At 43.3% G+C, this 26996-nt stretch overlaps 1 protein-coding gene across 1 annotated transcript; it reads right to left on the reverse strand.

Moving 5' to 3' along the window:
* Positions 1–10290: 10290 nt before the first annotated feature.
* Positions 10291–25249, reverse strand: LOC103656494 (lysozyme-like protein 1). Its single transcript, XM_008683890.2, has 4 exons — positions 25006–25249; positions 24361–24519; positions 11524–11602; positions 10291–10686 (listed from the first exon to the last, which is right to left on the reverse strand). Exons 1-4 carry the CDS (start codon positions 25142–25144, stop codon positions 10617–10619), a joined length of 447 nt encoding a protein of 148 aa, XP_008682112.1. The 5' UTR covers positions 25145–25249; the 3' UTR covers positions 10291–10616.
* Positions 25250–26996: the final 1747 nt, after the last annotated feature.

The raw sequence follows: 26996 nt of genomic DNA on the forward strand, positions 1-26996 counted from the left end.
GTCCTTGACCGCCACGCAGGGGGCAGGCTCGGGGAATGTTAGCTTCCGCACGAGACCAGGACTGAACCCCACAATTCTCCTTCCCTGGCTGGTCCCCTTCCTGTGATACGATGCTAAAGGCACTCTATATTTTGGATTATTAAATTTAAGCAGCTTATAAAACCACTCAATTTCACTTACCCTGCGGCTGGGAGCAATTAGCTCAGTTAAGCGCCCCGGGGGTCAGAGCACCTAGTGCGGAGGGGCCGGCTGCACCCCGCTGAGGCTGGGCCTCCTGCGGCAGCGTCCCTGCCCTGGCTGCCCATCGGAGGCCCAGGAGGCCTTAACACGTGCTGAGGCCCACTGCGGAGGAGGTAAGTGAGGGTCTCTGGGTGATGGGGCCCCCCGCACGGGTATTGCTAAAAGCTCTCGGGTGAGTCGCATGGCAGTCAGGGCTGGACGGTTGACCTAAAGCATGGAGGTGTGAGTCGTGAAGGCTGCTGGGTGGGAGGCTGGAGGCAGGGGGAATGTCATGTCTCAGGCTGGCATCTCAGCTCGCCTTCCAAAGACAGAAATGGGTCCAGGTAAACCGTTCATACAGCGCTTAGCACACGGCCACGTGCAGGCAACCTCCATAGTTTTCAATAGGCTGACTTACACTACTACTTACAATAGATGGGGAATTTTTAATTTAGAGCCAATCAATGGCTTCTCAAGGGTAGGAGGGGGGTTTTGGGGACTGAATGGTGTAAGTGTCAAATGAGCATTTTTTTCTAAGGAGGGGTGCACTGTTTTCTTCAGGTTCTCAAAGGTTTCTGTAAGCCAAAGATGGGTAAGGAGTTTGCAAAAGTCACCTTAGTAATTATCCCAACAGCAGCAGCAGACGAAGAGGGTCCAGGATATGAGAGCTGGAGGAAGCCAGGTATTCATGGCCTTGGGAACATGGCACCGGTGGGGGAAGGGGGGCTGTTGGAAATGCTGATTCCAGGGCCACAAACTCAGAGGCTATGACTTTACAGGCTGTGGGGTGGGACCCGGAAATCAGTATTTTAAAAAATCTCCACAGAGGATTCTTGTGAGCAACCAGGAGTGAGAACCATTGGTCTACCAAGATCAGATGCAGAGACCGGGGCCTAACAGAGGGTCTCGCCAGCTTCTTCTGCCGCTCAGCCTCGATCCCTACTTATTATCAGTTGTGCCCTGGCTGGCCTGCTGACCTCCCTTCATTCCGATTCCTGACTGCCCCCCCTGCGTCACTCTGTCTTCTGCACTTCTCACCAAGTTGTCTCTCTCTCTCTCTTTACTCATTTGTCAGAAGGAGCTCCAACTAGTTTTATTACCTGCCTTGATTAAAATACCTCCAGGGCCAGGATTAAGGTGAGACCTTAGCACAAAAATTAAGTAGCGGTCAAAACACTCAAGAATCGAAATAAATAACATTTGAAGGCACTGTATTTTGAAATCGCAAAATCAATTTTTAAAAAACCACGAAGGTCAAAATACCAAAATTTTAAAATAAAATAAAAATCACTGATAGGGGCGTCTGGGTGGCTCAGTCAGTTAAGCATCTGTCTCTTGGTTTCAGCTCAGGTCATGATCTCGGGGTCATGAGATTGAGTCCTGAATCTGGTTCCATGCTAAGTGGGGAATCTGCTTGAGATTCTCTCCCTCTCTCCCTCTGCTCCTCCCCCCGGCTTGCTCACTGTCTCTCTCAAATAAATAAATAAATAAATAAATAAATAAATAAATAAATCTTTAAAAAAAAACCACTCAGTGCTAATAAATAAATAAATAAATAAATAAATCTTTAAAAAAAAAACCACTCACAGTGCTGTGCAGGGGCATATTAAAACCTGAGGCAAAAAACAAAATGGTAATGTTGATTCTATCTTTATTTAAAAATTTGACATTTTGTTCATCATGAGTTTTTTTTTTTACATTAGTTTAGTGCATTAAATATTGCAAATAAACAGTGCTTTAAAATATCGTGGATCTTGACAACCGAGTGTCCCAGTGGCCCTTGCATTTTGTAGCTGAGGAGAGTGTCCCACTGGCCCAGTCCCAGCCTGGGTGCTGCATCCATTTATTGGGGGCCTGGGGGAAGAGCAAGAAGCTGATGGCCAGGATGGGAGCAGGTTAAGTTATGGTGGGTGGGAGCTGGGACCCAACAAACAGCACTGCGGGTGGGACGAGGGGACTTTACATATATGTAAATTACAGGTGACCCTGAACAACCCGGATTTGAACTGTGCAGATCCATGTACAGATTTTTTTTCAATAAATACGGGACAGTATTGTAAATGTATTTTCTCTTCCTTATGGTTTTCTTAAGAACATTTTCTTTTCTCTAGCTTACTTTATCGTAAGGATATAGGATCTGATACGCATAACATACAAAACATGTTTATGTTATTTGTAAGGCTTTTGGTCAACAGTAGGCTATTAGAAGTTGTTTTGGGGGAGTCAAAAGTTATATGCAGATTTTTGACTGCACAGGGGTCACCATGCCTAACTCCCCCTTGTTCAAGGGTCAACTGTACATATATATATATATATATATATATATATAATAAAAGTGGGCAGTACACATATGTTCAGTTCATACAGTACAGTTCATACAGCACATATATGAACAGTGTCCGAATATCTAAATTTATCATCTTGAAGGGATTCAGGTGTGTGGTGACAGGGTCTGGACCTATCTGTGGTGACCTAGAGAAACAATTACAGATTCCAGGGGAAGAGAAGGCAAGCAACCCAGATGATATCATTGTAAAAGTGGATAGAAATACTGCTTTCTTATCAGCCAGTGCCAAAATTTTTCTTAGAGGAGAGATCAAACTTCATTTAAGACTACTTTTTAATCAACTGCTTAAAGGGAAGATAAAACTCGGAACTTTTGAGTTATTAGCGGTCAAGATGATTTAAAGAAAAGGCAAACAGGGGCCCAGCTGGAGCCTCTGGCAGAAACCCTGAGCATATCATAATGTAAATAAGAATGGTTATAGCACTCTTTCAAGGCATGCAAATACTTTCTATTAAAATGGTGAAGTTTTTCAAGGTCAAAAAAAAAAAAAAAGGGCAAGTAGGTCGTTTAGCCGGAGAGAAGAGAGACTAGAGAAGGAAGAGCCCTGGGGAAAGGAAGCAGGAGCAGAAGCACCCTTTTGGGGAACAAGCATTGCTAGTGTCTGAGTTCACTGCATTTGAGATCTAACCCTTTCCATCCACCTAAACCTTCTAGTAAAGTCCATATCAATATCTTACATGGTTGGGTTTATTTTATGTTTGTGTTGTGCACGTTAAAGAAAAGGGACACGTTTTCTGTCTCTGAGACACGTGAGGATCCCGGCAGGGACCAGCCCAGCGGGAGCAGGAGCTCTGTGCCAGGGGAGCACCCCCTTCTCGAGAATTCTGAGAGATCTCCAGAAGGCCTTAGGCTTTCCAAGACTCTATAGGGTTGAATCTAACTTCCCAGAAGTTCCAGGGCCTGGAGGCCCAGCTGATGTGTGGGCGCCGCCCCAGCAGGCTACTTGGCCGCCCAGACCAGCTGGCCCCGGCTGGGTGTGCCACGGCGTGGGCTCCGGGCTCTCTCTGGTGACTCCGAAACGACCAGCTCAGCCTTCCTTCCCCAGACCTCCAGTCTGGCCACCTGCCACTCACTATCAAGAAAAATGATCAGAAACTTGGAAATAAGGCCGACAGGTGGGCAACGTGTCCTTGCAGTGTCCTATGGGGCCAAAGTCCCCCTGAGGAGTATCTAGGGCAATGCGCTTGTCAACTCACCGTTCACCGTTGTTAAAAAGTCCTAGACTCGGTGAAGTTACCTATGAAGTTGTGGATCTTTCCTTGGTAGAAAGGCAAGTAATTTGTCTGGCAGAAAAAAAAAAAAAAAAAAAGAAAAACGAAAAGCCCTCAAAGCATATAGTTTATTTCCTTTAAGATATTAATTTTGGATCTAACCCAGCAATCGGACCATAATATTCCTTTTGTAAATTGCCTGTAAATACCTAGCTCTTCAAATCTCTTTCAACTGGTCTTAAGGTCTTCCTGGTTTTCTCATTAATTAACGAGTTGAATAAAATCTTTGACATGTGCTTATTTTATATTTGCATTTATATATAGGCCTTTTGGAAAACGGTACTTGAACCTTCTCTGTACTTGTAGACTGCAGGCTGTGCACGGTTCGGCCACCCTTCCCTGCCCGGAACACTCAGAGCGTTGGGATCTCCTGCCATTACGTCTATGCACGAGGCGCGTAGAGCCTGGCACGAGGTGGTTGCTCAAATATTTGTTGGCAGTTGCACAATTTCTATCTGTCTGCTCTGACGACTAGGTTCAACCCCTCGGGTCCTGGGATGGGCTCCAAGCCTTCCAAGGGGCATGACTTGTTGAGGACCTAGGATATAGCTGGAAGATGGGGGTACTTGACACTCTTTTTCCGGTGGGGAGACTGGGTGCAACAGCAGGGCCCCTTTAAAATCTCTTGCTTAGGCTTCCTGGCCCTGGCTGCACATTCGAGGGGATTGGGGAGTTAAAAAAAAAAAACAACAACCCACTTCAGGGCTCCACCTTCAGGGGTCCCAGCGTAATGCAATGCAGGGGAGCCATTTTTTAAAAAGCCCCTGGATCCCTCAGCCAGGGTTGAGAAGCAGGGCTCTAGAGCTGTCTCTAAGCCAGCACATGGGACCACAGGGTGTGCTTCCCATGGGCTCGCCTGCTGCTTGAATGTGGGTCACTTGAGCTATGTTCAAAGGGCTCCGGGGGCTGTTTTTTCCTGGGGAGTGTCCTGTGTTAGTCTTCGTGGTGGGGCCCTGAGGAGCTCCAAAGTCCACGGAAAAAAAATCCCAATTCCTACAAGATTTTCATCTTATCAGCAATCTCCCTACTGCCTACACAGAACGCTCTATTGTATGAGGCTTTTCCTTTTTTCTTTTTTTAATTCGAAGTTTCTGGCAGCCACTGAAACATCTCAGAGGCAGAATCCAGCTTTGATAGACTGTCAGCAGAGTTGGAAACTGTTGTTTTTAAACAATTTTCTAAAACCCCCCTTTTCTGGTCTGTCCTTTGCTCCACTGGCTGGCCTTTGGACTGCCAATTTGCACAGTGTGCTTCGCGGGCCTCGGCCCCGGCCACCCTCCTCTCCTCCCACCCTTACAAATTAGCGTAGTACTGCTCAGACTGTGGGTTTCTCTGAGCGTGCCTCTTTCTTGCTTCTCCGCCACCACCACAGCCTGGCAGCCTCAGAGCCCTCGCCATCCTGTTTCCATCTTCCCCTGAGCCCCTGCGGCCTGACTCCACTGCCCGGGTCAAAAGTGCAGCCTTGGGCACAGGCAGTGACCTGAGCGCTGGCACCCACCTCCGCCTCATTTTTGCCCCTCTCCCCTTCCCCGCCAACTCCTCCAAAACCAGTCCTTCCTCTGGAAAGATAAGACTCTCTTCTCAGTTCCTGGATCCCCTTCCTCTGATTCCCATTTCCTTTTCTTCCAGACTCAGGCGGCTCTTTGTGAAGGGGGATGTGGCGTTTTGCACAAATATTTAATCTTTTCCAATCTGCCCTCTGCACTGCCTGTCAGTTCTCGGGGTTGAAACCACTCTGTTTGCTTTAGCTCGTAACAGGATACTGTTTTGAAAAGTGATGCAGAAGTCCGATTACTTATGAATCTGGGCTTTATTTTGCATGAATGCTTTTCAAGGCAACTATAGATTTATTTTTTCTTCCTCACCAGGAATGATGCTGCCAGTGGGGGCGTGGTAGTGAGCAGGCAGGGGAATCCAGAGCGCTTTTAACTTTTTACCCTGTAGCTTGAAAATCTCAGCTGCAAGGACCCGAGTTAAACAAAGGTAGCCAAGGTTTTATTGGCAGCTTCTTTCAGGAAAGATCTCTCCCTTCCCTTTTCGGAAATGTCATTTCACACAAAATGTAATTCATCCTATGGACGTGTCTGCCATACCTGTTAGAAATCACCTGTTAAACATACTGAAGAGAGAAAAATGTAGAAATAAAATAATAGCAACCAATTCTTTTAAAGATTTGTGTATTTATTTTAGAGAGAGAGTGTGTGTGGAGGGAGAGGCAGAGAGAGAGGGAAACTCCACGCCCAGCACAGAGCCTGATGCGGGGCTTGGGGCTTGATCTCACGACCCTGAGCTGAGATCATGACCTGAGCCAAACTGACGGCGTCACGCAGGTGTCCCACCAATTTTTTTGTTAAAGCCTGATCTGTGCCGTGTGCTTCTGGTATTGGGGCTAATGCTCCCTACGAGCGTGTGGGGTGAAGCTGGTCTTGCCATCTTGCAGGAGGTGAGACAGCAGGGCTAACCACGTGCTTTGGACTTGTCAGGACAGTACAGACTTGCATTTTTTTCTCTCGATGTTGGGCCACATGGCAGATGATGGATCCTGATTGGAAACCATGGCCCAGTCTATTTCTAGTTTCCATCCAGGTTCTCCCCAAAGTAGTCAAGGAGTCTGTGGAAAGATGGGCCCCAGAAAAATCACATACAGAGGGCTTTTGGTAAAGTCTGGAGGGGAATAAGCCATGAGAAAAGAACGAGCCCTGTCCAGACCCTGGCCTAGAGTCCCAGGCCTGAAAACGTTGCTGGTTGAGCCAGCCACACAAGGGAGGATGGAAGAAAGGGATTATGGGACAGCACAGCCACTGCGCTGCTGTTTCTAGGCACCGTGTCGTAGCAAATATTAACTGGGGGAATCGTGTGGTACGTTCGGTGAAAAGATCAGGTTACAAAATTAAAACTCTGGTTCCAACCCTATAAAAAAATAGAAAAAAAAAAAACTGGAAGAAAAGCCAAGAGCATTAATAGCAGTAATCGCTGACTGGTGAGAATATTTTCATTGTTTGCAGAACTATTTGCTGTGTGTTCCACAATGACTGTGTATTCTGGTTACAATCAGAGCCCAGCTGATAAAGTCACGCAAACAAAGGCAATGCAAAGGCCCCCCACTCAGGACGCAGTGTTGGGTTCGGGCTGCCCACCAGGAAGGGGGCCCCCACGGTGAAAGTTGTTCTAGTTGCTGCCTTGTGTAAGAAAATACCGTCTTTGTCTCTGTCCTCCCTTCCGCTCTTCTGTGAGACTGTTTATTAGCTTCTGACCTTCTGTTTCCCCTCTTTGTGCTGTTACAGAAGGATCAGGTTAAACAGATGTGCGTGCTGCATCTGTGATGTAGGATGGTTCCCGAGCGTCTCCTTCCCATCCTCCTGCACCCGGAACGAACTGGAAAAGAGGGAAGGAGAGTGAAGGAGACATAGGGTCACCTGTCCTAGTGATGGCGCTGCGTGGCTGCTGGAGTTCCCCCCGAGAGCCCTGTTGTGTCCCAGATGATTCTGCTGCAGTCAGGTTTCTTCCTGGATCCTCAGCTCTCCCAAGGAAGGGGCTCCTGGGCAAACACCTGGGGATTTCCATCCCTGGACTGTTGTACGTGTGAAGCTTCCGGCAGCTGGGTGCTCCGTGGGGCGGCTGCCCTGGGTGATGGTCAAGTCCAGAGCTCTTCCTTGGCCATGTGCACTCATCAGTCTAGCAGCCCCACAGAGGAAATGTGGAGCCTGACTCCAGGGGAACGGGCTTGGAGGGGCCATTTGGAATAAATCATTTTCATGTTTTAATTTTAAAAATAGAAACTTTTTGTTCATAAACACAATACATTTCTTGTTTCAAGTTTTAGAAATCTAGAACATTTTTTGTTTTGGGAGGGCAGAGGAAATCTTACTTGGTCTCCTAATGGAGTCTTCATTTCTTTAATTCACCTTGAAGAGATTAAATTTTGGGTGAGAGCATTTCCTATTCTCTTCCTCTAGATCTTTCCAGGCCTGGCTAACGTTTGTGTTATATTGGGGTTCTCAAAGAGGTGGGTGATGAACACAGATGAGGAGCTCAGGAACTCCCTGTGCCTAAAGAGACTAGGCCACTGTTCCTTTACTGAGTTCTGAGGATTCCTATAGGGTGGCAGGCTATGCTCCATTCTGCACTGTGGCACTATGGAGCTTGGAGAGACAGTCACCCTTTCTATAACTCAGTATCTTCTGTATAATGTGAAGATTATGTCACACTGCGTCCCAAGGTAGTTGTGAAGAACATCTGAGATAGTGGATGTGACCATGATTTGAAAATAAAAATATTCCAAATACAAGATCTTGTTTTGTTTGTATTCCTTCTATGAGCCCATCCGTGCCCAGCTGGGAAAGACCATAGAGAAAAGACTGTTCGGAGGTTGGAGGTCTAGAGAAGCTTCCTGTAGGCTGGGCGGGGCTTGAAGAGGCTATTGGGAAGTGCCACAGTCTTCCGGGTTTGGGAAAAAGAAGGAGCAAAGACACCCAAGGGGAAATGGTATATGGGTTCAAGAGGCATCAAGAAAAAATGGTTGAACCAGACAAAGTGTTGAGGAATGACAGAGAGTGAGCTGGGATACACAGGGACAGATGCCGGGGGAGGGGGTCCCAAGAGCCAGGCAGAGCTGAGTCTCCAAAGAAAAAACGTATCTACCTACACGGTTCTCCAAACCCTAATATCCATCCGTCCCGTGCACTGACGTCTGGTGAGCTGCTGATAAGGTGGCTGTGAGGAGAAACGGAGAATCTATTTCCAAATACCCTGGAAACTGTAAAAGGGAATATACGTTTCAGTTGTTATTTCAAGATACTTTTGTTAAATAAAGATAACTCAGGAACAGGAACAATATTTTCTTCTTGAATTTCTGAGAGCATTACCTGTGGAAAATTATCCAGGACGGTGCATTTTTTAATCCTAAATCTTTATGGAAATATTAAATAAATGAAACAATTTAGGGAGAGAAAGAGTAGGATTACATGCTCGGAAATGTTACGTTTTGTGAAAAAATAGATCAAATTGGAGGGCCAGCCAGCCTCTCTTCACTTGTAATTTCAAAGCTCTCCTTTTTTGGAGTGGGTTTTTGTTTGTTTGTTTGTTTCATCTTTCCCTCAGTGTTTGCACAGCTGACACCAGGTCCCATGCCAACCTCGGTCATGAACATGGTATCACTGATTTAATGAAGGAGGTTTGGCTAAGAATGGGGGCGCCAAGGCAGATGGATAACAGGACAATAATAATGAAGGAGGCAAATTTATGGACTTCCAGAAGCACAAATTGTTGATTTAGTGCCACTTAATGGAGTCAACATTTTTCACATTCTCTTCAGCCGTTTTACAGAATTCTTTTTTAATTCTTCCACGAGTTTCCAAGGCTTTTTTTCCCATGGTACGTAATGCCTGTTAAATTGTCACCGGATTATGTTTGTTTAGACACGTATGAAATGTTTATATTCTTTTGGCAAGGAGCATTTCAGATTTTTTAAAGCCTCTGCGTGCAAGCAAAGCCAGGATGTGACGTGAGCCAAGGGTAGAGCCAGGCGGTTGGCAATGAGAGAGTGTTTATGGGTCAGTTAGGTGCTATCACAAAACCCATCAGTCTGACCGGTGGGGACTTTCCTCTAAGTGGGAAACGTATTTGTAGGCATAACCATTTCTTTAACAAATCTTAATTGAGTGTGTTCTTGAGGTCAGACTGCATTCAGCTGGAGCTTACCATGTAACGTTGCAGTAAGGCAGCCCCAACCGACTCTGCCCCAGCAGGACAGAGAACAGAGGAGAGAAAACTCAGCAGAGCAGAGCTGCCGTGCCCTGTGGGCTGTCCCTGCATGGAGCAGAGGGCATTCTGGGAACAGCTCTTTGGGATCTGAGCTCCTCAGCTCAGTGTTACAGGTCATGAAGTGTCCTTCAGATAGTCACCAGCTTCCTGACCAAACTAATCAAACCTATAGGTCTAAGCCTGGAAACAATTTTGCCATGATGATGTTAGTTTTGAATTTGATAGATTTAATTTAAATAGATGTTGGAACTTGGGGAACTCTCAACATTAGAGATGAGAGCTGCAACTTCACCCACTTATTTCCATTAGAGTGTCCATCAGGATTGTCTAGCTCTCACCGGAACATTCTCTCTGGCAGTGGTGAGTTGAGGAAGGACCCTGTGTCTGCTGACCAAGAGAAAAATGACCTATTGCTTTAGGAAAGAGGTCAGCAAGCTGTGGTCATTCATCTACTGCTCTCCTTGATTTGGGAGCCTTTTTTTTTTTTTTAAGATTTACTTTCTTATTTTAGAGAGAGTGAGAGAGAGAAGGGGGGAGGGGCAAAGGGAGAAGGACAAAGCGTCCCAAGCAGACTCCACCCTGATCATGGAGCCCAATGCAGGGCTCGACCCCATGACCCCGAGATCATGACCTGAGCCAAAACCAAGAGTTAGTTGCTTAACCTACTGTGCCACCTAGATGCCCCAGGAGTCTTCTTTTTAAATGAGAAGCCATTTCAGGGCCACAGGAGCCAGTAATCCTTATAATGAAGACAGGAAGCTTGTTCCTTCAGGGGCTAGAATATTTTGCAGGTGAGTTTTCAAATCTCACCACTGTGCTCATCACTTAAACAGAGTCAGGGCGAAGTTAAGATACTTAAATGGAAATATTTATTTTCTTAAAACTATAACTTAGTTTTCCCTCTCCAACTTCGAGAAGGAACGCTGGGAGGAAGGGGGACAAGGTGTCATGAGCACTTTGACATTTATTACAAATCCTAGGGAGTGGTTGTCGAGCATCCTGGGTCCAGTTCCAATTCATGAAACCTCACATCCCTTTTTCCACTCAGACAGGTCTTTGCCCTCGCAGTGTTTCTTCCAGCCTTGCCTGAGGAGGAGATGGAAGCAGAAGCAACAGAGAGAAGCATGACGATCCAAATATTTGTAGGTTTGAAACAATAGGTAATTAACCAAAACCACCAGTGGCGCCCAGGATTTAGTTTTGTTTCTGAGATCCAACGATTCCATCCTGCTTTAAGAATTTTCTCTTCTAGATTTTCTCCTCGCCCTTACTAGCCTTAGCAACAGGCAAACGACTTTTATAAGGATGGGTCATTTAGTTAAACACCTACACCTCCGAAAATTCGGGTTCCCCAAGTGGGTGACCTGATTAGCAATGTTCACAGGAAACCCAGCCTCAGATAACCGTGAGCACCAGAAACCATGTCTCTCGCCATGCTCGGGAAGTTTCCTGCTGATGTATGCTGTAACTGACATGGTCACTTCTCTCTCTCTGCTGCCTGTTCTCTCTCCGCACCAAATTGTGCCCTAGCCGTCCAAAATCTCATCCAGGTGGAGAGCAGACTCAAGCTTTTGTCCTCTGGTGTATTGCCCTCACCGGCCACTCACATTAGAAAGCACCCCTTGGCCAAAAAAAAAAAGAAAAAAAAAAAAGAAAGCACCCCCTGCTCTCTTGTTTGGAACACCTAATGCGAAAACCAATTGCAAATTACCATGACTCATACTGTCTCTCATCCCCATAGAAACCCCTTTCGCTGCGTTCACTGTCCACCCACACACTCACGGGGAAGGGTAAAGACAGGGTCCCATGAACACGGTTGGACCTCTCTGTAGAGTGAGCTTGTCAGTGGCCGCTGAGGCGTGATGAATGGGCACTGTCGGTTTTGGCCACGTCAGCAAAAGTCTGCCAAGGAAAGACTCTTACCAATAATTCATCCCTTCTGTCTCCTTAGCAATTTTCTTGGCACAGATAATTGCGTCTGTGAGGTCATCCGTGATCAAGGCTGTAAGAGAGAGGAGTATAGATTAGCTGAGACTGTTACTTGAGGGGAAGCCCCGATCCGGTTTTCTTCACTTTTCTCACTGCTTGTTGGAACGGGAGGGTGGGAAGAACTATGAGCCATATTCTTATTTTTGTTGAGCTTCTTACAAATCAAAGAATTTTTTTTTTTTTTTTTAATTTCGAGAGTAGCCACATCTGGGCTTCTTGAAGTTTCGGTCCTGAAGGGTTTTGGAAATGTGTTTAGAATAGACACAGGAGGAGAATGTTTTCTGCGTCCTAAAGAAACACACAAGTAAGAGGACAGTACTATGTTTTCTCTACTTGGGATGCTTTGACATATATGATCTTTTTATAGGTAAATATTAAACTTGTCTATTTAACTTTCCAGTTTGTGCATTAAAAAAAAATTCTGTCCAAGTTGTTTCTCACATGCAAAAATTTTTATGTCAGATACATTAGTCTTTGTTATTTTTTCTGTGGCTTTCAGACAGAACAGATCTTCTGATGGCAAATGAGTTCACCGGTCTTAGCATTCTTTCCTGCTTGCCCAGAAGTGGCCTCAAAATCCTCGATGCAAACACGACAGAGAGAGGCAAATAAGTATAAAGTCCAACATCACTTCTGTCGCACGGTGGCTTCTTCAGAAGGAAATGCAGACATGGGCTTGGGGTGCAGAGTACTTATTAGAGTTCCACATCTGTGAAAGGAAGGGGGCAGAAGCTGGGCTGGGCAGATGGAGACCACCAGGTGTGACGCAGGCCCATCGAAGTTGCCCAGGTGGTGCCTAAATGGCTAAGTCTTTATGACGCCCCCTCACTCAGTCCCTGGGTGCGGACTGCCCCCGAGGGGCATAGTGTGAGATGCGGGCAGTTTTCTGCCGCTGAGACAACCCTAAGGGAGGCGCCAGGTAGACTGTCTGCTAATCACACAGATGTTGTTGAGCCAGAAGTCTTCCCTTCAAGAGGAATCTGGGCGATCCATGTCTCTGCCCATCAGCACCAATCAAAAGACTCAAAAACCTACACCATTGGATATCATTTTTATTTATCAATTAAGCAGAGATTTTTAAAGGACATGATAATGCTCCATGTTGACAAGGGTGCAATGGCATAGGCACTCTTCATTGCTCACTGGTAAGAGAATCATGGGTTCAGCTTTTCAGGAAAGCAATTTAATAGTATATGTCAAGAGCCTAAAAGTGGTTCTTATCTTTTTGCCCAGTAATTTCTCTTTCTGGATCTATCTTAGGGAACTAATTTTGAATCTAGACGAAGATTTATTTACAAAGTGGGTTACTGTAGCTTTGTTTACAAGAGGAAATTTACTTCCAAATGGAAAAGATCGAATTGCCTTATAATTAGGGGTGTTCACGTTAATAATTCTACCTCCACAGAATGACAGAAGGTGCCATTTAAAATCGTGCGTTGGGGCGCCTGGGTGGCACAGCGGTTAAGCGTCTGCCTTCGGCTCAGGGCGTGATCCCGGCGTTCTGGGATCGAGCCCCACATCAGGCTCTTCTGCTATGAGCCTGCTTCTTCCTCTCCCACTCCCCCCGCTTGTGTTCCCTCTCTCGCTGGCTGTCTCTATCTCTGTCGAATAAATAAAATATTTAAAAAAAAATAAAAATAAAATCGTGCGTTGCCATGATTTCATGATAGTGGAAAATGCTCCCAACGTAAGGTTTTCGATATTGTAGAAAATATCCCCCCAGAGCTGCACGGGACTATTTAAATGTACAGTAATCAGTACAATTAGAACTTCAGTTTCTCAGTTGCTTTCACTACATTCCAGGAGCTTTAGAGCACTGTTATTGTGGCTAGTGGTTCTCATAGCGGGTAGCCAGAGAACATCTCCATCATCGCAGAAAGTACTATTGGACAGCACTGGTTTAGAGAGAAAATAAAAAGACAGTCATAGTCACCAGTATCTGAAGTTTTAGCTCTGAATTGTGGGATCACCAAAGCTTTTACATCTTCCCTGCATATTTCTAAACTTTTTACAATAGAAATGCAGTATTTTTACCTTCACAAAAATTTAACCAAAAAAAAAAAAATAATGTTAGCCTGAATGGATCACTACAATACAAAATTATTCTGTAAACTCGGTTGAAAATGGAGTTTTTGTCTTGACTATGCCTGTGTGGTTGCTAACTAGTTGCTTTCTCGGATAAGCTTAACTAGAAGATAAAGGTAGTGATAGATTTCTTGTAAGCAAATTCATCCTAAATCTTGTTTTGTTTTTTTATGTTAGTCACCATACAGTACATCATTAGTTTTTGAGTAGTGTTCCATGATTCATTGTTTGCGTATAACAGCCAGTGCACCATGCAATACGGGCCCTCCTTGATACCCATCACCGGGCGAACCCATCCCCCCACGGCCCTTCCCTCTGAAACCTTCTGTTTATTTCCCGTAGTCCATAGTCTCTCATGATTCATTTCCCCTGTGGATCCCCCCCCCTTCATTTTTCCCTTCCCTCTCCTAATGTCCTCCCTGCTATTCCTTATGGTCCACATATAAGTGAAACCATATGATAATTGTCTTTCTCTGCTTGACTTAATTCACTCAGCATAATCTCCTCCAGTTCCATCCATGTCGATGCAAATGTTGGGCATTCATCCTTTCTGATGGCTGAGTAATAGTCCATTGTATATACGGACCACATCTTCTTTATCCATTCGTCTGTTGGAGGGCATCTGTGCTCCTTCCACAGTTTGGCCATTGTGGACATTGTTGCTATGAACACTGTAAATCTGGGTTTTTTTTTTTTGTAATTTAAAACAAATTTTATTAACCAACAGAAAATTAACATAAGATATGACTTATAGGTGATAACAAATTGAGACAATATGCAAATTCACTAGTATTTGATACACAGTGAAAACTAAAGCTTTGTTAGATTATAAATCTTTCGCCTTATTTCTAGAGAGATGAGTAATTAGAATAGTAATCGTTATTACTAAGAGCCAACCTTTATTTTTATTTTATTTTTTTTTAAGATTTTATTTATTTATTCGACAGAGATAGAGACAGCCAGAGAGAGAGGGAACACAGCAGGGGGAGTGGGAGAGGAAGAAGCAGGCTTCCCAGCGGAGGAGCCCGATGTGGGGCTCGATCCCAGAACGCTGGGATCACGCCCTGAGCCGAAGGCAGACGCTTAACCACTGTGCCACCCAGGCGCCCCAAGAGCCAACCTTTATTGAAAACTTACTGTGTGTCAAGTTCACGTTAATTCTCTTTTCATGTATTATCTCTGTTCAGCCTCGGAACAACTACGTGGGTGAGTACCATGATTAGCCCTTTAACCTGAGGTCCATATCCAGTAAAGGAGCCTGCATTCAAACCCAGGGCTTAACTTCTATTGTCCTCGATTACTTCTTTCCAATGCAGACACTTAACCAAAGATACCTGCTTATGGAATACTGTATGCTAATGAAGTTGATAATTAAAAATATAAATACTTTATTCGTTTTCCAAGTAATTATTTATTTATTAAGAGATGATCCAAACTTCAGTGCTTGGAATCTGCGACAAGTTCAAATTACCTAGAAACACTTTATTTTGTGTATGCAAATGCTTGGTAAGTGCTGAGATACCGTTTGTGTTTGAAAGTAGTTGGAGCCTGTTTCCTAGAAGTGGGTCTGGTGGGGCCTCAGGGGTGGGAAGGACACAGACTACACACAGTGGGAAGAAGTAGAGAGCATTGTATTATGCCAGGCCTGGAGCACACCAGAGGCATGTACATGCCACGGAAGGCTTGTGTTTGGTGTAGGGCAGTTGGCTTGGCTGGAGATGCTGTGTGCCGCTGGTGAGAGGATTAGGTGCTCGGGCCCATGTGGTGGAGACCTAGTAGTTGTGTGTCTGTCTCCCACTTTGCTGTAGCTTTTTGTTCCCCTAATGAGATGTCTTGAAAGTGCTAGTTGGACATGACTTTGAATTTGCTTAGGAAAAGAGGTCAAAGAAGATGGGGGTTGGGAAACAAGAAGCTGATGTGCTGAAATGTGAAGACACAATGAACTCGCCACAGAGGGGCAGCAGAGGGGCAGAAATGAGTCAAGAGAGCAAGTATTTCTAAGGATCCGTGCCAAGAATTGCTTCTGCTCAATTTACTTTAAATAGACAAGTCTCCGCAGTCAAAGGGTTCTGTTGAACAACAAAGCATTATTCAACCGAATAGCTTCTTCTCCCACATCAACAACAGAAAACAGCAACAATCTACATGGAAGGAACTACGGATTTTCAGGGAAGTTAGTTCTGCTTCAAAGTCTCTCTGCCTCTCCCCGCCTCTGCCCAGCATCCTCCTGCCTCCCAGCTACGGCATCACTGTCATGCCTACAGTTTCCATCTCCTTCCTCTCTCTGGAATGACAAAGGCTAACTCAGATACCCAGCTGATGAGAAAGAGAGATTAATATAGGTAGACGAGACTAGATACCAGAGACAGCAATCACCTTTTTCCTTACACATCTCTTACTTTAAAGAGGTCTATGCTGTTGGAGGAAAACAGAGATTGATATTATATGATTACGTGTGTGTATACACATATGTATGTTTATATATACATATATATACGAATATTCTGTCCAAATAGTTTGGGGAAGGTAGGCGGGAATTTTGGAAATAGAATTTGGTACAGGAGTGAGATGGCTTAGCTTTGGAAGATGGGCAGGAGGACACGTGACCCGTACATATATGAAACGTCATGTTTCTTGTAAACAGACCCTAATGCTAACTTGTTTCCGGGTTCCCATGACAAATGTCCCTACTTCTGTGATACATGGGACAGAATGACATTGTCCATAATTAAAGCTTCTCTGCCTGAGGCTGAGGGAGGCCAGCTACTGAGGGTGATTAGGATATAAAACCAACATCCTGTTTTCTATTTTAAAGCTGTCTCTAAAAATCCCATGCTCTTTATGATGAGAAAGCAGATAGGAGTGTTCCTTCACCTCTAACCATGAACCGTCCAACATTTTAATTTCCTAGAATTCAAGATTGCCTTGCTGATATATGTTTGCCCCAGACTTCCTCATCTGAAACTAAATTGAACAATATTAAATTAGTCAACTGCATGTAAAGTCAAGCATGGTCATGATGGAGTAACAGATTTTCTCTCCCACTGTAAACAACTAGAAAACTAGACAAAATATATGAGAACATTATCTTCAGATGTTAGGCAAAAGGCAGGGCGGGATCATGACCCTTTAGAGATCGAAACCAAATGAGGGGCGTCTTATGATTACCATGACTTTCTGTCCAGAGGCACTTGCCAGACCAGAAAGGTAAAACCCAGGCAGGAGATGGCAATTTAAATGCAGGAGACAGAGATAAGAGGCCAAGGCAGCTGCAGTTTGTGGAGAAGAGTACCTGAGAGCAAGGGGCCACCCAGACAGAGAATACCAGAAATCTGCGTAAGGATTCCACTGAGTCTTTGGCCGAAGGCTTCAAGTGGACTTGCAAAGGGTAAAACTCCATGAAGCTAGCTAGCTAGAAAACAATTACCAGGGACCTGTGCAATCACAGAGCTCACACAGGGCTGGGAGACATTTGATTTCTGACTAGTCAGGAGGGAGAGACGTTGGTGAACCCCTGAACATTCAAAAGACATTAGAAAAGCCATGCCTTGGTAGTACCATTAAATTAACTCCACCATAAAGATGACTCTCAGACTTCCCTACCACAATTTTTTTTTTAAAGATTTTATTTATTTATTCGACAGAGATAGAGACAGCCAGCGAGAGAGGGAACACAAGCAGGGGGAGTGGGAGAGGAAGAAGCAGGCTCATAGCGGAAGAGCCTGATATGGGGCTCGATCCCATAACGCCGGGATCACGCCCTGAGCCGAACGCAGGCGCTTAACCGCTGTGCCACCCAGGCGCCCCTCCCTACCACAATTTAAAGCAAGTCTTAAAAGGGTCAGGCTGATCAGAATTAACTACTTGCCAAGATGAAATCCAACACTCCTTAAAGGAAGAAAACATAATCCAGACACTTAAAAATGTAACATATACTATCTTTAGTATCCAACAAAATGTTATCGTATGTGCAAAGAGGCATAAGAATGTGACCCATAACAAGGGGAAAGATCAGTCAATATTAAGACCTAGAAATGACACAGTTGATTGAATTACCAGGCAAGGAATTTATTTCTTTTTATTTTTTTATTTTTTAAAAAAGATTTTATTTATTTATTTGACAGAGAGAGAGACAGCCAGCGATAGAGGGAACACAAGCAGGGGGAGTGGGAGAGGAAGAAGCAGGCTTTCCAGCAGAGCAGGGAGCCCAGTGGGGGGCTCGATCCCAGGACCCTGGGATCAGGCCCTGAGCTGAAGGCAGACGCTTATCGCCTGAGCCACCCAGGCACCCCACCAGGAAAAGAATTTAAAACAATTTATAAATACGCTTATTTATATCAAGGACTTAAAGAAAAACATGAATAAAATGAGGGAAATGAAAGATATAAAGAAATTACCTAGCACTGAAAATATACAATCTCTGAAATAAAACATTCAATTAATGAATTTAATAGATTTGGCACTTCAGAAAAAAGATCAGAGAACTTGAAGATACAGCAATGGAAACTACTGAAAATAAAACACCCAAAGGGAAAAAAAGATTGAAAGAAATGAAGAGCCTCGGTGACCTGTGGGACAACATCAAATGATCTAATACACGTATCATTAAAGTTTTAGAAGGAGAAAAGACGAAAATTATCAACTCAGGGACTCAAAATATTAATGAACATCAAGTAAGATAAACACAAGAAAACACGCATCATGATCAAATTGCTGAAAATTGGAGATGGAAAGGAAATCTTAACAGCAGGTAGAGAAAAAAAAGAGGCATTATACACGGGGATGCAAACAAGAAAATCACCAATTTCTCATAATAAACAAGCTGAGCCAGAAGACAAAGGGCTATCTTTAACAAAATGAGAGAAAAACATCTGCCAGCCTAGCATTTTATATAGAAAGTAAATATTGCTCAAGAAGAAAATGAAATATAGACATTTTCAGATAGCCAAAGCTGAGAGAATGCTTTCTAGTAGACCTCCACTCCAAAAAAATATTGAAGGATATTCTTTTTTTTTTAGAAGTTTTGTTTATTTATTTATTTATTAGAAGGAGAGAAAGAGAGAGTGCACGAACAGAGGGAGGAGCAGAAGGAGAGGGAGAGGGGAAGCAGACTCCCCACCGAGGAGCTCTAACTGGGCTCTAGCTGGGCTCTAGCTGGACTCCAGTGGGGTTCGATATCCCAACCCTGAGATCATGACTGGAGCAGAAACCAAGAGTGAGATACTTAACCGACTGAGCCACTCAGAAACCCCTGAGGGATATTCTTTAGGCTAGAGGAAAGTGGTATCACTTACTTGCCTGCCCAAATGAGTCGACCAAAGGAATGAAGTGTTGGAAATGGCAAACATGTAGCCAATATAAAGAGATCCTTTTCCTCATTTAAGGCAAAAATGCATGAGGTGTATAACTTGTTGAAATAAAGTGCAGAGCAACATAGCATAAAGGATGGGATGGGGAAATAGAAGTATACTGTTATAAAACTCATGTATGATATGTCAAGTGGCATAACGTTATTTGAAGGTAGAATGTGAGAAGATGATGCATATTGTGAGCCCTGAACACCACCAAAAATAAAACAGAAGTGTGGTTAATAAGCCAACGTAGGAAATAAGAGAATACTGAAAAATGCTCAAAGAAGCAGAAAAAATGAACCAAAAGCAGATAGCACAAAGAGAAAACCAAAAACGAGACAGTGGATTTTAAAGTAACCATATCAGTAATTGCATTAAATATAAATGATCTAAACCAAGTTTCAGCAAACTATGGCCCATAGGCCTACCCTCTGTTTTTGTAAATAAAGTTTTAGTGGAACACAGCCCCGTTTACTCATTTACACCTTATCTATGACTGCTTTTGTGCTATACAGGGAGTTGGATAGTTACAACAGAGACCGTATAGGCACAGAAGTCTAAAAACTTTACTATCTGGCCCTTTAAGAAAAAGTTTGCTGACCCCTGTTCTAAGATTTCCCCCTAATTAAAGCAGAAATTGTTGGACTGGATATAAAAGCAACACCTAACTGTGTGTTGCCTGTAAGACATTCACAGTAAATGTAAAGACACAGGTAAGTTAAAAGTAAAAGAATGGAAAGAAATACATCATGCAAAGAAAACTGAGTCACTATATTACTATCGGGTATAGTAGATTTGGCGATAAGAAATATTATCAGAGTTAAGGAGGGGCATTGGCACTAATGATAAAAGGGTCAACGTATTAGGAAGATTTAGCAGTCCCCAGTGTGTATGTACCTAATAAGAGAGCTGCAAAAACTGACAAAGCTGAAAGGAGAAATACGTTAAATTATAATTATAGTTGGCGATTTCAATACATCGTTCTCATTACTTCTCATTACTTAAAAAATACGAAAACAAGGAAGCATAGAATATGTATTATAGACTATATACACATGTACAGTCTAGAATAGCCATCTAGCACTTGTGGAACACACATTAGTTTTTCAAATGCACATTCATCATAATTATATACTATACGGTGACCAGAGGTCTATAACCACAAAATATGTTTCAAATCATTTCAAAGGTTTAAAACCATATACGCTATAGTTTCTGACTACAATAGAATTGATTTAGAAATCAACTATAAAACTTCATCCTGGGATCATCCCTCATGATCATTTTGGGCATTCCCTTTGCCTCTCTCCTCTATTGACATCTCTTGTTTCCTGGATCTGTGTCTTCCTATTTCTTGGTTTACTTTATTCTTCTAATGCAGCACCTTCTCCAAAAGTTCTGTGAGAAAGCATGCGTGGGAAGTATGCTGACTATCTTTTCATTGCCCCACTGAGCCACCCTCTATCCTCCTTCACCTTGCTCTGTGCACTGAGGGGCTGAACTACACGGATGACGTCAGTAGATCTCCTCTGTGCTCTGACTTCTGGAAGAGTCGAACAATGAGCCTTAGTCGAAGATTGCAAGGTAAAAGAATGGCGAAGCTGGGATAGATATATTTCCTCAGCTTTTTTTCTGTCAAGTCACAAAGAAAAAACTGTGTTCCTGGGCACCTGGGTGGCTCAGTCGTTAAGCATCTGCCTTCCCAGGGTCCTGGGATCGAGCCCCGCATTGGGCTCCTTGCTCCACTGGGAGCCTGCTTCTTCCTCTCCCACTCCCCCTGCTTGTGTTCCCTCTCTCGAAGGGCTGTCTCTCTCTCTCTGTCAAATAAATAAATAAAATCTTTAAAAAAAAAAAAGAAAAGAAAAAACTGTGTCCCTTGGTCGAAGGTCACAACTCCTACAAGGAGACTTCTCCACGCAGACGGTATCTGGGTAGGGGCACAGCTCTCTCTCCATTCCTGCTTGGGCCGGGAGTTAATAATGGTCTGCTGTTTTTAATCCCTCACCTCATTCCTCCTGGGGTTTCCCTGCAATCTGACAACACTTTTGTAAGTAGCCCCTTTTAAAAAGTTCTTGTAGTACTTAGGTTGAGTTATCTATGTTTTCCAGTCAGGATTCTTTCTATAGAAGGTAAATTTTTTGACAACTTGCTTGTCTTGAAATATTTTCATTCTACATTCACAATGTATTGACAATTCAGCTAGCATCAAATTTTAGATTGGAACTAAGTTTTCTTCAAGATTTTAAAGACATTACTCTATTTTCTTCTAGCTTCCAATGTTGATATTGAGAAGTCTGATGCTACTCTGATGCTTGATCTTTTGTATGGGACACGTTTTACTCTCTCTTTGAAGACCATGTATTCTATTTCTCTCTAGTTTTCTGAAATTTCATGAGATGTGCCTTAGTGTGAATCTGTGTTAATCGACTGTACTGGTTATGTGATGGACCTCACAAATTGGTAACGTATGCCCTTCAGTTCTGGAAATGTTTTTTAAAGATTGCATTCTATCTACTGTTTCTCTTCTATCCTGCTGAAACCTGTATCATTAGATCCATTTACTTTTCTTATCCTTATTTCTCCTATTTTCCATCTATCGCTTTCCTTTTCATTCTGCTTTTAGAGAGATTTCCTTAATCTTATCTTCCAATTTATCTATTGAGTTTTTTGTGTGTCTGCAATCATATTTTGAATTTCCAGGAACTCTCCTCCAAACATTTCTTTTTTATAAAGCATCCTTTTCTTGTTTCGTTGATAAGACATCTCATCTATCTGAAAATATCAATGATACTTCCCTTTTTCATTTGAAATTTTCATTTCCCTGTATAATCTCTGCTCTCAACAAGTTAACTTTCATCCGATTTTGTTTTTTGTTTTGTTTGGTCTCATTCTTTCGTCAGTGACACTTATATGACGTCTGGTGATCCTTGGTTATCTGCACTTATTCAAGAAAGAGAGACTAAAAAGCTGAGTAGGAGTTCTGTACGCAGACACGGGGATTTTCAACTCTGTTTCCCCCTATAGGGAAGTCTAGCTAGTTTTGTTCATGGAGAGCTCCTACTCAGAATCTTTAGTTATTTGCTTTTCATCTGTCTGACTTCTCCAGAACAGAATCTTCTCTTCTGGAGTCTAGACTGACTTCCATCATTCCAGGATCTAAGTGGAGAAAAGTGACTGGGACTATGGAAACTTTCATCTCCCATGTCTTCAGTATGCAACTCCCACACTCACAGGTTGTTGAGGCCCCTCAGTTGAGAGACTTTCTACTTACTCCGTTCGGGAAGGAAAGCTCCAGTATTCTGCCAGGGTTGGGGAGGAGAAGTCAGTAACTGAATGGTGTCAGGAGGGGAATCTGATGGTCTAGCTGCTCCTTAATTGGACTTCCCATCAATCCTCTTCTTTTCTACCTACTTTCATTCCAGTTTCCAGGATTAGCTGATCCTGCTGACTTCTGAGCCCTTTTAGGAATCTATGGTTGCTTCTTGGCTTTCCCACTGTCAGTTTAGGACTCAAATTTCTCTAATTACTAAATTAGCCAGTACTGTCCTCCTGCTTTTCAACTTCTAAAAATGTACATGTCCAGTTGCTGTGTTTAACTGGAAGACTCCATTGGCAAGCTCTTGGGGAATGCTAATGAAATTGGCCATGGTTGGGGAGGGGTTTAAAAGTCATACCTGTAGGAAGGTGAAGATACAGAATGTTTTAGCCCAGAAGGTAAGAAAGCAAAGATAAGAAATATCTACTAGTCATGTTCAAGCATTTAATAAGTTTCTATGTATAAAGTTGAGCAAATTTGTTTTAAATAAATCCAGAAGGAAAAACTAGAATTAATGGAAGAAATCTAGAAAGAGTAGATTTTGGCCTAGCAGAGAAATGCTCTAAATTAGGAATTGATTGACAATTGTATGATCCACTTCAAGAGTTAGTGAACGTTCCCTTGTAATGTAGGTATAAGGACATTTACTAGAAAATTAACACATCGTTCAATCAATCATACATTCAAACATCTGTACTGATTATCCTGTATGTGTCAAAGAGAAATTAAAAGTTTATTTCCTGCTCCTAGGGAGTTTGCCATAGAATATCTTTTCATTATTTGTCTTCACCCTTGCTCCTCATTCCTTCCATTCATTTATTTAATGACTACCTATTGAACCCCAAAATTCTAGCCAGGCACCACTCTGGGCATTGAGGATATATCAGTGCACAAAACAGATAAAACCCCTGCCCTCATGGAGCGTACGTTGTAGAGAGAAGGCAGGATCTGTTGAGTATCTCTTGCATGTTCTTCTCCGTGCACCCCAGCCATGACCACCATTCAGGTCTTTCTATCTCTCACCTCAACACTTGCAATGGCAATATCTCATACCCTGCTTGCCAAATAATCCTTCTGGAGCAAGGCTTAACCAACTGACCTTTGTTGATTTCCTATTGCAGGCAGAAATCAGTACATATGTCTTACCTGGCTTCCCAGGCCCTTAATCGTCAGGTAGTAATCAACCTTTCCAACCCCGTGCCCCGTTATTTGTGTTTACATCCCCTTTGTTCCAGATAACACAATGTCTCACTGCTCCCTGTGTGTGCCCCATACCTTCTTCCCACATGCACCTTTTGGCTTTTGTTGTTCTCTTTACCTGGAATGACTCTTCTCTGTCTCTGAATGTCCAAATCTTACCTATCTTCCAAGTCTTAGATCAAATATCATTGTGTCTACAAGACTTTCCTTGACTTTATCAAAGATGTCTTTGTCCTCTGAAGTCCACAACACTCAACTTACACCTGCTTATGGTCCTTTAACTTCCTAAAGCATATATGCTCTTTCCTAATACCAGAATTCACGTCTGATCCTTTCTGCCAGCCTCAATTCTGTGCACACATATATTTCTTAAATGTTTGAAGTAGAAGCCTTGGAAGTGAATTCTAGCTTAATTTCTACTGTTTAAGAAATGTAAAGTGTATTTACTTGCCTCATTCTGTACAAAGAAACATAAACACATCCTTTGACTAAATTGCTTTATGGAAAGCTGTTGGCAAACAAGTTTCTCCTCCTTATTGAAAGTATTTGATGTCTTTATGCGTGAAACGATAATAAGGCCATTTTTCCACCCCTCCGTTTTTATGGTGGGTTCACAAAAACCATACTAGAAGGAATAAGTCATCTTTGGGCAAGTAGGCCACAGGACTGTGGGTGTCACCCCGGGAAACTGTCGAATAATTTATTCCCATGGTATTCTACTCCAAGTTTTTGTTAAAGCAGAAAATGGGTAGATATTCCATTATCCGCTTTTCTGCTTTTATCCCCCAGGACATTATTTTTGGCAAATCCAAACCGTACCTGCGCAGGCGACATGACAGTGGTTCTTCTCTTGTAGCTTGGCACGTCTGCACCACGTGAAACTGTTTATCTGAAAAATGCCATAGTCAATGCTTCCATCCTCCAGCTCGGTCTGAGCCGTCGTATTGTAGTGGCTCTCATAGTATGCCATGCAGATCCCTAGAGGGGGAAAAAGCCAGAAATGCCAGTAAAAGAAATGCATTTTTTTCTCCAACTCTGCTCTTAGAGGAGAGCTCCCTTATACACGTTACGATAATGCTGTGGTCCCAACGGACCTTGGGGAGGGACAGGGCAAGTAGCACACCCATGGGACACTTCCAAATCTGCACACCTAGTCAGTGGCTGCACCTGGACTAGGCCGGAAGTGGGGTCTGACCCTACCACACCAGCAAGGGGACCATTGTTTCCTCCTTCACTCGATGGTGTCCTTTGTGCAGGACTCCTCACTCCTGAAGGGGTAGGCAGGAGCAGAGGTACCCCAGAGATCATTATTTGAGGAGACCATGTGGACAGCTAGGAGGCATCCCTGAGAGGGGCAGAGCATGGAAGAACTGGGGACAAGCCAAAGCTGGGGGTTTGGGGAGACTTTGGCATCTCAGAGGGGAGATCAAAGGTAGAAAAAGAAGAGGAAGGAAGAAATCTCACAGTTTCCAAGGCTAAAGCCCTGGTAATTGTCCAGGCCAGCCCTCGAAAATATTTTTGCCAGTTTACAGCGAGTGTAGACTTTGGGCTCAGTGACCGTGACCAGGCAGCCAATCAGGGCCAAGATGCCGGCAGCCTTCATCCCCAGGTCTGTTGGAGGCAGAACCTGTCAAAGATCAGGAGACCAGGTCACACAATCTTGCTTTGTCCTGAGTCCTGAGATCAAGTCTGTTGCCACTGAGAACTTAAAAATCTGCCACTGTTGTGGGTGGCCCTGCCTAGGTGTTTCCCGTTACTTTTATTTTTATTTTATTTTATTTTATTTTATTTTATTTTATTTTATTTTATTTTATTTATTTGTATTTTTAAATTTTAAAAACTGTTTTATTCATTATAATTGAGAGTGTTATATTAGTTGCAGGTGTCCAACATGGTAATTTGACAAGTTATAAGTTTTTACATGATGCCATGTTCACCGCAAGTGCGGCTACCATCTATCACCACACACTATTACAGTATCGTTCACTATATTCCCTGTGCTGTGTCTTTTATTCCTGTGCTTATTCTTCCCATACTGGAAGCCTGTGTCTCCCCCTCCCCTTCACCCATTTTGCCCATTCCTCCACTTCCTGTTTCTTTTAATCATTCAGAACCAGCGTGGGGGGGAAAAAGGTACAGGTACACAGTACAAGGAAGGAATGAGTGCAGGCTTTTTCCTAAATCCTTTTCTACAGGGTCACTTTCAAGTAAATGCTACTATGTTCCCAGGATCAGGCAAGCAAAGAAATGAACCCTCCTCATTGATGTCTCGTTAGAAATCACACGGGGTGACACATTCCCAGGATTCTCATTTTCATTCTATGAATAGAAAAAAAAAGTAGAATACAAAGAGTAAACCATTCCCTATGTCTGCGGAAACACACACCCCAGTTTCAACCATAGATGAAATACGCACAGGTCTTCACGGACGACTTTAGATTTATTATTTGGGGCTTTATTGAAGCAAGAAGATTTAGCACCTTATCTTTCTTCCATACTCTTAATACTGTTCCAGATGTGGAAGTATTGTCTCAAAATTATCAGTGTTATATTGCAGATACAATGTTTTCCTGAGCTCCTTCATCACTACTTTGTGGTCCCCCCAAAAGTCATGTTATTGACTGATGAGCAAGGGGGACTGATGACTATGGGTCATGAAAGGAGGGAAGGGTTGGTGGTGGGAGTAGAGAACTAATAAAGGGACCCCCACTGACTTGTTTAAAGTGGTGGCCACTTACAAATTAAGTGGCAGAGAGTTCCATGCCTTGTTGGCTATTGGTTTTCTAGAAATGCTTCCTTTCTTGAAGCAACGTCTTCTCTAAATATAGCAACCTTGCTGGGATGGGGGTGGAGTAAAATTTCTGATACTAAACATGATATTCATACTTATTTTCACCCAGCATCATTTTCTGCCCCTGCCTAGAAATTTCTAAAGTTATTCGTTTTCTCTCTTAGAGTTACATTCTCCAATTGAACGGTGAGGCTAAAAACAGGGCTGAGTATTCAGAAGGGCCAGAGGAAGAATCATTATGGGGTCTTTAAAGTAACCAAGCCATTAGGTAACTGTTTGTCATCTAGGGTGTGCAGAATACAGACTAGTGAATAACAAGGATCAGCAAACCAGGCCTGCTTTTGTAAGTAAAGTTTTATTGGAACTTGGCTATGCCCGTTCGGTAATACAGAGTATATGGCTGCTTTCGCAGGGTTGAGTGATTGTGTTAGAGACTGTATAGACCACAAAGTCTAAAATACTTATTATCTGGCCCTTTTCAGGAGTGGTCCCTGATGTAAGCAGTGAGCTATATGCAGGCACTAAGAGGGAGACCCATGAGGTTTACTAAGCGGAGCTTACCAGTTAGGTTGGTTTCCAGCCCCTGCCTTAGAATCTTACTGGTAGCAAACAAAACAAAACAAGACCCCACAACAGTGGTAGCCCCAAACACAATGGTCGGCGT

This window comes from Ursus maritimus, unplaced genomic scaffold, assembly GCF_017311325.1.
Source record: "Ursus maritimus isolate PB19 unplaced genomic scaffold, ASM1731132v1 scaffold_31, whole genome shotgun sequence".
In the NCBI taxonomy this organism is placed as follows: domain Eukaryota; kingdom Metazoa; phylum Chordata; class Mammalia; order Carnivora; family Ursidae; genus Ursus; species Ursus maritimus.

What these genes read in the sequence shown, in the direction of transcription:
- LOC103656494 (XM_008683890.2), bottom strand. Translation starts at nt 25,144, where the DNA reads ATGAAGGCTGCCGGCATCTTGGCCCTGATTGGCTGCCTGGTCACGGTC. An exon ending in GGGCTTTAGCCTTGGAAACT is followed by an intron (nt 24,520 to 25,005) that starts GTGAGATTTCTT and finishes TTCCCCCTCTAG; the next exon opens with GGATCTGCATGGCATACTAT. An exon ending in ACAGAAGGGATGAATTATTG is followed by an intron (nt 10,687 to 11,523) that starts GTAAGAGTCTTT and finishes TCTCCTCCTCAG; the next exon opens with GCAAGGCTGGAAGAAACACT.